The sequence below is a fragment of the Rhincodon typus genome, chromosome 16 (assembly GCF_021869965.1).
Source record: "Rhincodon typus isolate 14 chromosome 16, sRhiTyp1.1, whole genome shotgun sequence".
In the NCBI taxonomy this organism is placed as follows: domain Eukaryota; kingdom Metazoa; phylum Chordata; class Chondrichthyes; order Orectolobiformes; family Rhincodontidae; genus Rhincodon; species Rhincodon typus.
The window spans coordinates 7,594,017-7,607,338 of NC_063347.1; the positions used below are offsets into that span (position 1 = coordinate 7,594,017).

The 13,322-nt window shown below is 47.1% G+C and overlaps 1 protein-coding gene across 1 annotated transcript in view; it reads right to left on the reverse strand.

Annotated features, from left to right (window-relative positions):
- Window positions 1–12,440, reverse strand: part of p4htmb (prolyl 4-hydroxylase, transmembrane b) — a 61,168-nt gene extending 48,728 nt beyond the window's left edge. Inside the window, exons 1-2 of the mRNA XM_048606604.1 lie at window positions 11,921–12,440; window positions 8,971–9,052 (exon numbers count right to left, since the gene is read on the reverse strand). Of these exons, the coding sequence (XP_048462561.1) occupies window positions 8,971–9,052; window positions 11,921–12,211 (373 nt within the window). The 5' untranslated portion in view covers window positions 12,212–12,440. The remainder of the gene's footprint in view (window positions 1–8,970; window positions 9,053–11,920) is intronic.
- Between the last annotated feature and the right edge of the window lie 882 nt (window positions 12,441–13,322).

The following is a 13,322-nucleotide window of genomic DNA, read 5'->3' on the forward strand; positions in this document are numbered from 1 at the left end:
TAACCCGAATCAAAATGGATGGCCGGTTTGTGATGCAAACAGCGTGGGTTCAATTCCTCCACTGTTTGAGGTTACCATGAAGGACTGTCATTCTCAACTTCCCCACTTGCCTGAGGAATGGTGACCCTCAGGTTAAACCACCACCAGTTGTCTCTCTCTAGTGAGAGAGTAGGCCTTTGGTCTTCTGGGACTGTGGTGACTTTACCAAACTTTTTATTGCAAGAAGTAAACTTTCCAGAGCAAGAGACTAGATAATTAGATTACGTAATTCAAAATCGATCTGTGATCAGTGCCAGAAGGGTGCAACTTCTGGCTGCGCCAGAAGGCAGATATGAGGCCCAGGGGATTAAAACCGAGGAGCTGCTGGCCCAGCAAATTGTCCAACGGTTCCAAGGTTCTTACAAGCTGGGCAGACAAGAGCGAGGTCTGCAGGAAAGATAAGTAAACTGAACAGGACACCTTGATAAAGGGAGCCATTCAAATGGGGGAAGGAAATTGGAATGTAGGTGTGAGAAGGGACAGTATGCAAAGGGGGGACAGACACTATTCTCTGCCTGCCCGGTACCAGGGTTAAGGTCTTCTCCTCAGGCTTAAGAAGAACTTGGAGAGACCATAAGACCATAAAATATAGGAGCAGAATTAGGACATTTGGCCCATTGAGTCTGCTTGCCATTTGATCATGGTTAATATGTCTCTCAATCCCATTCTCCCACCTTCTTGCCATTGCCCAAATCTCCTCACCAATCAAGAACCTATCTACCTCTATTTAAAAGACACTGAATAATTTGGTCTCCACAGCCCTCTGCAGCAATGAGTTTTGCCTTTTGCTGAAGAAACTCCTCCTCATTTTAGTTCTAAAGGGTTGTCCCTTCACTCTGAGGCTGTGCGCTTGGGTCCTAGTCTGTCCTACTAGTGGAAAGATCTTCTCCAATCTATTCAGGCTGCTCAGTATTCTGTCAGTTTCAATCAGATCTCGCCCTCATCCTTCTAAATTCCATCAAGTACAAACCCAAAGTCCTCAACTGCTCCTCAGATGACAAGCCCTTCATTCCCAGGATCATTCTTGCAAACCTCCTCTGGACCCATTCTTCATTAGACACAGGGCCCAAAACTGCCCACAATATTCCAAATCGGTCCGACCAGAGCCTTATACAGCCTCAGTAGTACATTTCTGTTCTTGTATTCTAGCCCTCTTGAAATGAACACTAACATTGCATTGTCTCCCTAACTGCCAACTGAACCTGTTGTTATCCTTAAGAGAATCCTGAACTTGGACTCCCAAATCTCATGGTGCATAAGATTTCCGAAGCCTTTCCCCATTTAGAAAATAATCTGCACCTCTATTCTTCCTGCCAAAGTGCATAACGTCACACTTTCCCACATTGTATTCTTTCTGCCATTTCTTTGTCCACTTCCCTAGTCTGTCCATGTCCTTCTGCAGCCTCCCTGCTTCTCATCTACCCCTTCACCTATGTTTGTGTCATCTGCAAATTTAGCAACAATGTTCTCAGTTCTTTCAACCAGATTGTTAACACAAAATGGGAATAATGGAACTCCATGAGTCATCCTGAAAAAGATTTTTTATCCCCGCTCTCTGCATTCTGCCATTCAGCGAATCCTCTATCTATGCTAGCACCTTGCCCAGAACACCATGGATTATCTTATTCAGCAGCCTTCTAAGCAGCACCTTATTAAAGGTCTTCTGAAAATCCAAATAGACTACATCCACTGGCTCTCCTTTACGTATCTTGCTCATTATCCCTCAAAGAATTCTGATGAAGTTGTGCTGACTCAGCTCTATTTTACCATGCATTTCAAGTACTCTGCAATTTCATTCTTAACAATTGTCTCTAAAATCTTACTAATGGCTGAGGTCAGGTTAACTGGCCTATAGTTTCCTGCCTCCTGCCTCCCTCCCTTCTTAAACAGGGGTGCTATGTCAGCCATTTTCCAGTCCTCTGGGATCCTTCATGGCTCCCATGATTCCTGAAGGATCACCACCAATGACTTTACAATCTCTTCAGCTATCTCCTTGAGAACTCTGGAGTATAGGCCAGCTGATCTGGGTGATTTATCCGCTTTCAGACCTTTCAATTTCCCCAGCACCTTCTCCCTAGTGATGGCTACTATACACCCCTCTGCCCCCTGACACTCTTGAATTTCTGGTACCCTGCTGGTATTTTCCACTGTGAAAACTGAAGCAAAGTACCTATTCAGTTCCTTCACCATTTCTTTGTTCCCCATCACTACTACTTCAACTTTATTTTCCAATGCTCCAATGCACACTTCTGCCTCTCTCTTGCCTTTTAGATATCAAAAAATTCTTGCAATCTTCTTTCATATTACCAGCTAGCTTATTCCCATATTCCACCTTCTCCCCGTTTTTTTTTAAATTTATCCTCCGCTGGTTTATAAACGGGTTCCCAATCCTCTGGCTTCCCATTAATCTTCACCACATTGTATGCTTTCTCTTTTGCTTTCAGGCTATCCCTGACTTCTCTCATCAGCCATGATTGCCTCATCCTCCTCTCAGTATGTTTCTTCTTCGTTGGGATGAATTTCTGCCATGCATCCTGAATTACCTCCAGAAACTCCTGATATTGCTGCTCCATTGTCTGCCCTGCTGGCTCCCCTGCCAATCAACTCTGGCCAGCTCCTCACTCATGTCTTTGTAGTTACCTTTACTTAATTGTAATATCATTACATCTGATTCCAGCTTCTCCCTCTCAAACTGAAGGGTGAATTCTATTGTTTTATTTTCACTGCCCTCTAGGGGTTCCTTCATGATAAACTCCCCAACGAAATCCAGAATTACCTCTCATTTTATTTGGTGATCTCCCCCTCAACTGCCTCCGAGCTGCTAGCTCCCCAACATTGCACAGGCCACATCTACCTCCTTCCCAAAATTCACAAACAGGACTACCCGGGAGGACTCTCTGTTTCTGCCTGCTCCTGCCCCATAGAACTCCACTCTTCCTACCTCTTCTCAATATTTTTCACCTCTTGTCCAGTCCTTTTCCACTTATACCCACAATTCTTTTGATGCTTTACGTCAGTTTCAGAATTTCCAGTTTGCATTCCAGCTGCCTCCTCTTTACTGTGGACATGCAATCCTTTTACATGCCCATTCCCCAACAGAATAGTCTGAGGGCTCACCCTTCTTCTGAGAAAAAAAGACCTTAAACTTCCCCATCCACCACCACCCTTCACTGCCTGGCAGAACTCGTCCTCACTTTAAAGAATTTCTCTGTTAACTCCTCGCACTTTCTTCAGGTCAAAGGTACAGACATGTGTACCTGCATGGACCCCGGTTATGTCAGTCCCTTTGTGGAGTACGTTCCTTGTTCTGGTCATACTTGGGCTCCCACCCACAGCTCTTTCTCCAATACGTCAATGACATCACTGCTGCTGCTGCTTCTCATCTTGTCCGGAATTGGAAATGTTTATCTATATCACTTCCAATTTCCATCCCACTTTCACCTTCACCTCTTTGATCTCTGACTCCTCCCTTCCCTTCCTTGACAACTGCTTCCATTTCTGGGGATAGGCTGGCCACCATTATCCACTATAAACCTACTGACTCCCACAGTTATTTTGACTACACGTCTTCACACCCTGCTTCCTGTGAAGACTCTATCCATTCCCCCAGTGCCATTGCCTCCATCACATCTGTGCTGATGATGCCTTTGACAAAGGGGCCTCCGAAACGTCCACCTTCTCCTTCAACAGAAGAATCCCCACCACTGTGGTTGACAAGGCCCTCAGCCACGTCCAACCCATCTCCCACACTTCAGACCTCGCCCTATCTTTCTCCTTCTACCACAACGATAGGGATCCCTTCGTCCTCACCTATCATCCCACTAGCGTCCACATCCAAGGGATCATTAGCCACCATTTCCACCACCTCCAGCTGGATGCCACTACCAGACTCATATTCCCCTTCCCCTTCCTGGTCAGCCTTCCACAGGATACCTTGGTCTACTTCTCCTCCACCCCTAACACTACCTCACACCCTCGTGGCACCTTCCCTTGCAATTGCAGCAAGTCTAACATCTGCCCGTTTACTGCCTCCCTCCTCGTTATCCAGGTGAAGTAGTGATTTACCTGCACTTCAGTCAATCTAGTCAACTATACTCATTGCTCACAATGTGGTCTCCTCTACATTGGGAAGATGAAGCACCGAGTGGGCGAAGACTTTGCAGAACACCTACATTCTGTCTGCAAAAATGACCCTGAGCTTCCAGTTGCCCGCCACTTCAACACAGAACATGCTCCTTGGCCAATATCTCTGTATCAGGCTTGCTGCAGTGCTCCAATGAAGCTTAGTGCAAGTTGGAATAAGAGCACCTCTTTTTCAGCTTGGGAACCCTATGGTCTTCTGGACTCAATATCCAGGCCAAAAATTTTAGGACTTCAGCATCTTCTCCTACATCCTCTCCTGAATCCCCAGTCACCAGGCTTTGTCATCACACAGGCAGCTATCACAAACAATCCACAGTCAGCCACTAATGATCTCAATTAGCAGCTATTCATTCTCCTAGGCTGACCTTTATCCATTCCTTTGAAGATAGCAAGAACAGCAGATGCTGGAGTCAGAGATAACACAATATGGAACTGGAAGAACACAGCAGGCCAGGCAGCATCAGAGGAGCAGGAAAGTTGATGCTTCAGGTCAGGACCCTTCTTTAGAAATGGGGAGGGGGAAAGGAGCTCAGAAATAAATAGAGAGAGGACGGTGGGGCTGAGGAAGGTAGGTGGGATGGTGATAGGTGAATGCTGGTACAGAGTGGTGGGGATTGGTCAGTGAGGTGGGAGGAGCAGATAGATGGGAGAGAAGATGGACAGGTTGTGTCAGGTCAAGGAGGCGGGGATGAGAGGGAGGGTTGAGCATGGGATGACGCTGGGGGGAAAATTTTAAAATCTATGGACAGAACCAATGTCATCTATAAGATTCCCTGCAGAGACTGTGAGAAACACTACATCGGACAAACAGGAAGGAAATTAACAACAAGGGTACACAAACACCAACTGGCTACAAAAAGACACGACCAATACTCACTCATCTCTATCCACGTGGATAAGGAGAACCACCAATTCGACTGGGACAACACCAAAATCCTGGGACAAGCTAAGCAGAGACAGGCACGGGAATTCCTAGAAGCCTGGTACTCCACGAAGAAAGCCATCAATAAACACATAGAACTTGACCCCATATACACTCCACTACAAAGGAAAACCGGAAGTGAGGCAATCCAGCTCAAAGGACTCCAGAAGAATGTAAAAACCAGGCGGGAAAACACACCGGCGCTTCATTGGAGGCTGCACTGATGATGTTACCCAGCAGGGTAATGAAACATCTGTGGAACAAGTCAGCTCGGCAAGGCAACCAACCACAACCCAACCAACAAATCTACTCCAAAACCTTAGAGACATATCCCAGTGAGGAAGAAAGATTCTAGGAAGGGGATAAGCCAACAATGGTTAATTAGGAAAGTGCAGGATAGCATCAGAATGAAAGAAAAAAAGCATACAATGTAATAGATTAGTGATAAGCCAGAGGATTAGGAAAGTTTTAAAAATCAACAAAAAAAAAGACCTAAGAAATACTACAGAGAAACAAAATAAACTTTGAGGGTAAACTTGCAAGTACTATCAAGGCAGACAGCGAGAGCTTCTTTAAATAAATAAAAAGGAAAAGATAAAACAAACTGAACATAGGCCCTTTAGATTATGAGGCTGGGGAAATAATAATGGGGAACCAAGAAATGGCACCAAAGTTGAATAATACTTTGCATTTGTTTTCATAATATAACATGCTGATAGCATTCCAAGATCACTAAATATGCTATGGACACCTGGAGGAGAGGAAATAAGTACAATAACTATCACTAAAGAAAAGGTAATAGGAACCTAACAGCACTAAAGACCGATAAGTCCCCTGGACGCGGTGGGATACATCCTTGGACATTGAGAAGTAGCTACAGATACAGTACGAGTGGTAATCTTCCAGGAATCCTTACATTCTGAGAAAAGTCCCACACAATTAGAAAATTGCCAATGTGACACTTTTTTTATTTAAAAAGGGAAGGAGACAAAAAAGATAGCTATATCTGTTATTGTGATAAATTTACAGTCTATGAGAAAGGATGTCAAAGCACTTCAAAGCACACAAAAATGCATGATATGATCAAGCGGAGTCAGCATAGCTTCATGAAGGGGAAATCAAGCCACTAGTTGGATCACAGCTGGAATACAGTGAACAGTTTTGGACCCCTTATCTAAGAAAATACATACTGGCGTTGGAGGAACTGCAGAGAAGGTCCACTATGAAGATACCAGGTATGGAGGACTGATTTTGAGGATAAATTGAGTTGTTTGATTCTGCATTCATTGGAATTAGTAGAATGAGAGGCAGCCTTATTGAAACATGCAAGATTCTTAAGAGACTTGACAGGGTAGATGTGGAAAAGTTTTTCTTGTAGGACAGTCTAAGACCAGAGGGCATAACCTCAGGTTAAAGGTTCACATATTTAAGACAGACATGAGGAGGTTTTTTGTTTCTCAAAGGGTTGTGATCTTTGGGATTCTCAACCACAGAAGGCTGTTGAGACTTAGTCATTAAGTACATTGAAGGTTGAGATAGATTTTTAGTTAGTCAGGGAATCAAGGTTGTGGGGAAAAGGCAAGAAAGTGGAGTTGAGGATTATCAGATCAGCCATGATCTCATTGAATGGCAGAGCAGACATGATGGGCAGAATTGCCTAATTTTATTCCTTTGTCTTATGGTCTTAATGGTAAATTAGAGTCAAAAATCCATTAATTTCACATGGAATAGGAAGTAGAAGGATAATCTCAAGATTATTCTTATCAATCCCTGCACAAACATAGTGACACCATGTGCAATCTAATCTGGCCTCCAAGACGTGCAATGATAGCCCCACTTTAAATTCCATGGAAACAGTTGGCACACAAACTGCACACTCTTGGAGAACCTCCTATTTCAAGGACTGCAACTTCACCCCTTCAGTGGTCAAAAATGCTCTCGACACATCTCTTGCATTTCCCGCACCTCTGCCCTCACATCCCCTCCCCGCAACAAAAACAAAGACAGAATCCCCCTTGTCCTCACGTATCACCACACTAACCTCAGGATTCAACGTATCATTCTCCACCACTTCTGCCACCTACAATCCGACCCTACAACCAAAGGCATATTTCCCTCCCCACCCCTATCTGTCTTCCGTAGAGGCTACACTCTCTGTGACTCTCTCGTCCGCTCCACACTCCCCATTAGCCCCAACACCCCCGGCACCTTTCCCTGCAACCGCAGGAAGTGCTACACCTGCACCAAAAAGTCGCGTCTCAACTCGATCCAAGGAACCAAAAACACCTTCCACATCAGACAGAGGTTCACCTGCACATCCGCCAATGTGGCCTACTGCATCCACCGCTCCTGTTGTGGCCTCCTCTACATTGGTGAGGCCAAGCGGAGGCTCGGAGACCACTTTGTAGAGCACCTGTGCTCTGTTCGTGACAAATGACAAAGCTTCCAGTCGCGAACCATTTTAACTCCCCCTTCCACTGCCTGGACGACATGTCCATCCTGTGCCTCCTCCAGTGTCACAATGACACCACCCGGAAACTAGAGGAGCAACACCTCATATTCCGCCTTGCGAGCCTACAACCCAATGGTCTCAATGTGGACTATACCAGTTTCAAAATCTGCCCATCCCCGGCCTCATCCATGACCAACCCTCCCTCTCATCCACGCCTCCTTGACTTGACACAACCTGTTCATCTTCTCTCCCACCTATCTGCTTCTCCCACCTCACTGACCAGTGCCCACCAATGCATAATTGCAGTCAACTATCAGCATTACAAGTACATTCCCCAGGCCCAGCCCTCTTGTGTCTATTTATTTCAGAGCTGCTCCGGCCGCCGCATTTCTGAAGAAGGGTCACGACCGGAAACGTCAACTTTCCTGCTCCTCTGATGCTGCCTGGCCTTCTGTGTTCCTCCAGCTCCAAACTGTGTTATCTCTGACTCCAACATCGGCAGTTCTTACTATCACTAAAGTTACAACAGTCTTAATTACACAGATTCCCAGAGACTCCTTTATGAACTCCAAGTAAACCTTGTTAAATGGTCAGGTCCACCCTGCAAAACTGAAGGTAACTAGACCTATCTAATTCACTGTATTACCCACAGCTCCTTGTTCATGCGCCTTCTCCGTTTTCTCCTGCTGCAGCTCTTCCTTGTCTAAACCCACAGATCTTCTGTTGATATTGCTTCTATGTCAAGTGTTACCAGGTCACAGGGACAAGTATTTTTTTGCTTTCTAGGAATATTCCAGTTGATCCTATTACATTTGATAAAACTCTTTTAAAAAAAAAACTTTTAAATATTCCTAAAAGCAATTACAGACACCGTAGATGTTTTAAAGAAATTATAAATTTCCTTACTGTCATGCTTCAGGTCAAAAATTGTAACAGTATTCTGTGGCTTCAGGGCAGTAGTAAAATAAAAGTACAACTAAAAGCAAAAGTGCCACGGATGATATATTCAGCTTGTTTCATATTAAAGATTTGCCAGTGATAAAATTTCTCATTTGGAGTAAGACAAAAACTTCGGCTAATTCTCCATTACTACCTGTATTGTCTTTCTTGCCTAAACAGTGAATTTGAAATTCTACCCAATTGTGTAATTCATACATCTCAGGGGATGAACTGGACATGGACATAGAAAAGTTTCTAGCTAGTGGCATCAGGACATTATTACTCCAGTCCCCAGTGTCTGAAATGAAAGACATCAAAAACTGGATTTTCACGGCACTAAGCCTGTGATGACAAGACCTCCAAATGGTGTCATTGTGTTAAAGCTTTCTCTTTTTGAATTGAAACACAATAAGACAAAGATTCAAATTTTAATTGTAACTCCAATTCTAATTAAAAATTCAAAGCAAACCCTTACCAAACAGAAGTGGTTTTAGGCTCAGTGTTTTCAAGTAGTGTATTTTGTTAGGAACCAGATCCACCTTTTGCTTGTGGCCAACCTGCAAGGAAAGAAAGAAATATCACATTATATGAAGTGACAAAAAAATTAATACTAAGGATGCAAATTAGAGCTTCAGAACCAGTGACTGATGAACTAAAGTAACAAAATAAATATGTCCTTACATCAACAGTTCACGATAAGAAGCATTTTAAGGTGTAAGGGTGATGAGCTTTTCAATCAGTGACGCTTCTAATATCACAGGCCCATTAGAATCATTCTGACACCTTCCTTACATTCCGGTAAAGACAGAAGGGGAAAAAAAAACTCATGAGTGATCCTTCTCTCACTTCAAATTCACAACTTTTCGCTACAACCTTTCTTATTTCTACTGTATCAATACTCGTAACTATGGTGATCACTCTGAACTTTCCTCTCATGTTTCACCTGAACTCCAAATATGCTATTACACATTTTTTCATCCTCCTCCTTCTGATAACATAAATGGAAATGCAAACTTCACTGTTCTTTTTTGTACTTTAACACAAGACTGCAAGATTTCACAACTCTGGCGTTCTTCATATCACTTATGGCTGGTACCATTCTGGAACACCTGCTCATCTCTGAATGTCACAATATCCTTCCTAAAGTGTGGTGCCAGAGCTGGACACAATGCTCCAAGTGGATTTAGCCAATTATTTGTAAAACAATAATTAGAGCCAAACCTCCTGCTTTCGTACTCAATACCTCTACTAATAAAGCCAAAAATTCAGCACTTTGTGTCAAGCAAGTTTATCAATTTGCCAAACCACCCGCAAAGATCTGTGGCTGTGAAATTCCAGCTTTCATCACTTCCCTTTAAAATTGTACCATGTAGTCTATATCATCTCTTCTCAATGTTCCTTGTGAAATGCATCACTTCACACCTTTCTGCATTAAATTTGACCTACCACTTGTCTGCCCATTTCACAAAGATTTCTGTTCCTGAAACACCCATACTGTATTATATCATGCATATCACACTGTCTCTGCTCAATGCACGTGTACATTGCTGTCACTGTTTCTTCCTACACCCAGTTCAGTGTCTTTTACTCCCCCTTTGGTTCATTACCCCTGTCAACAGTCTCCAGCCACTTCAGGTTAACCCCACACCTCCAAACCTTCCCAGTCTACATGAGCCAGCCTTCTCAACCTCCTCTTCCCTGAGCCAAACCATTACACATCCCACTCCTCTGCCATAATCTTGGTATCTCCACTTCAGAACCACACACCACCGGCCCCTTCACACTCCTTGACTCCTACACCCTTTTGGGCCTGTCCTCTCCTCCATCCTGCCTCCTCTCGCTGGATCCACAGCATTCCGGACTGCTCCCACTAATCTATCTTCTGCCCATTCTCTGAAACTCTCCCACTGTAGCCCTTCCACTTCTCCTTAAGTCCCATTATTGCTCCTCCCCCACTCCTCTGCACTCCAACTTTCCCAAGACCCAATGCTCTAATTAACCTCTCACCTCTTCTGCCCCTTTGTCCCAACATCACACAAATCCCTCACATATACACCGCACATATGCACGCTTACCCTACGCTCTCCTATGCCACTCCCTACTGCATCACCCCACCTCCTCTTGCACAACTGCACCTGATTCCTAACTGTCCGTGTTCCCTGTCTTCTGGAACCGCTTCACCCACTCCTGGTCCAGTCTCTCCAACAACGCCCCTCCCACCTCACACAACTCTGGTCCTGCCTTTCCCAACATCCCCAGCCACACAACTCTGGCCCTGCCTCTCACGCATTCTGCCCCTCCCGCCAGCCAAGCCTGCCCATCATCCCTCTCACCCCTGGCCCTGCCTTCCCCAACAACTCCCCACCCCACAACCCTGACCCTGTCTTCCCGCCACCCTCACACACAACTCTGGCCCAACCTTCCCCTCCCCACTCTCCTTCCCCACAAACACACCTCTATTCCTCACATACACCTTTTCTGCCCCTCACCTCTCTCCCCCATCTCACTTCTCCTTTCAACACCCCCAAACTCTGGATCTCCTCTGCTCCCCAACACCCCAAACTGGATCTCCCCACGGTCACACCCCCCAACTCTGGATCTCCCTCCTCACAACACTAGATCTCTCTGCCTCACCAGCTCCCCAGTTCTGGACCCCACCATCCCCTCCAACTGGATCTCCTCACCACCACCAACACCAGCCACCAAGTCTGGATTTCCCCACTGCCTCACCCTCCAACTCTGGACCCCCCCTCCTTCCACCCCCCCCCCCCAGCCCCCCAACTCTGGACCCCCCCAATCCCCCCAGCTCTAGCCCTCCCTCCCTCCCCCCCACAACATTGGATCGCCTTCGCTCCTCCCCACAACACTGGACTCCATCCTCCCCACCACTCTGGATCTCCCTCCCTCCCCAACAACCCAACCTGTATCTCCCCACTATCACACCCCCAACTCTGGATCTCCCTCCCCCCCCCACTTGGATCTCTCTCCCCCCCCTCCCCCCCCCCCCAACTCTGCACCCCACCACCTACCCAACTCTATAACCCACCACCTCCCCAACAGAACCCACCACCTCCCTAACTCTAGATCTCCCTCCCCCAACACTGGATCTTCCTCCCTCGAACACCCACCCCAACACAGGATCTCCCTCCCTCTGCAACTCACCAAATCTGGGTCTCCCCCCACCGACCACAACTCTGGAACCCAACCCCCCAACACTGGATCTCCCTCCCTCCTCGGCCCCCCAACTCTACATCCATCCATCCATCCATCCAACCAACCAACTCTGGCCCTCCCCTCTCCCCCAACTTTGGATTTCCCTGCTCACAACTGGATCCCACCAGGATCTAACTCTCTTTCCTAACCCCCACTCTGGTCCTGCCCACCATGCACACGCCTTCTCATCCAACCTGCCCCGCCCCCATTACCTTGATGCCCTCCAGCCGGCGCAGGCGGCCGAGCACCATAGCTTGTTGTTGTTGTTGCTGCTGGGAGACGGGTTCCGGTGACGGTGGCTGTGACGGGACGAGTGGTCCCTGCGGCGGGGCCGCGCCTTGACCGCTTGGCGGGAGCGCGCCGCTGTCGGTGGGCGAGTGCGCGCTCTCGCTGGTGTAGTAGACGTACAGCAGCAAGGCCATCACATTGAGGATGTAAACGTGGACAAACACCATGACAACCACGAAATAAGAACGCGAGCACACACTGTCCTTCTGCGACATCTTCAGCCGGCAAACATTTGATAGGTCCCCGTCCCCCCCAGACCCAGCTTGGTTCCGGTAAGTGGACCCCTGTGCCTCCCCGCCCCCAATCCCCCCCCACTTCTCCTTAGTGTGCCCCTCTCTCTGCCCCTCCCCTCATTCTACCCGCTCCGCCCGCGGCCGTTATTTTCAAACTTGAGCTCGCGAGCGACACGGAGCGAGCCTCCGGGAAACGTCACCACGTCTCCTCACGCCGCCCGACCTCTGGGCAACGTCAACAAGCCCCGCCCACTTCTCCTGGGATCAAAGAAGGGAATAGAGTGGAGAGTGGGGAGTGGGGAATGGGGAATATAATGAAGAAGAGGATAGGTGGGGAAGTGGGGTGGAGTATGGTTGGGGAATAGGGAGGGGACGATTTTTGGGGAGAGAGGAGGATAATGGAGGAGAGGTGAGGAAGGGTTGAAATAGGGGGCTGAATAGGTTGGGAAGTGGAGTGAATAGGTGGGAGGAGATAGATGGCGAAGGGGGAAGAAAGGGGGGAAAGAGCCGGGCATAGTTAGGGACGTTGGGGGGATAGGTGGGGAGGGTAAGTAGGAAGGAATGATAAGTTGGGAAGTGGGGGAACAGGATAGCTGGGAAAATTATCATGTGGAGGTGGACAGGTGGAGAAGTGGGAGTGATAGATGGGGAAGTGGGTGAGGTTAAGGGTTGATGGGAGACAGAAGGAATGGTTGGTAGGAACAAGGGGGATTGTGAGGTAGGAGTGGTGAGGTTGGGGGCAATCATTGGGGGGATAAGCGGGGAAGAGACATGAGGTTGGATGGGTGATGGGGGATAGATAAGGTGGGGAAGTGAGGTGAGGTTGCGAGGGATAGGGACAGATGTGGCGAATGGTGAGATCAAGTTGAGTGTGTAGGTAGAAAAGTGGCTGATATCGGGGGCGATAGGTGGGATGAAAATATGAGGAGGAGTGTGATGGGGATGGGGGTATAGAGGGGAAGTGAGATGAGGTTGGAGGATAGGTGGTGAAGTGGAGTCAGGTTGGGGCTGGTGATTGTTGGGGTGATGGGCTAGTAGATGGAATAGGGTGAGAATGGGGAGGCAGGTGGGGAAGCGGGGTGAGAATGGGGAG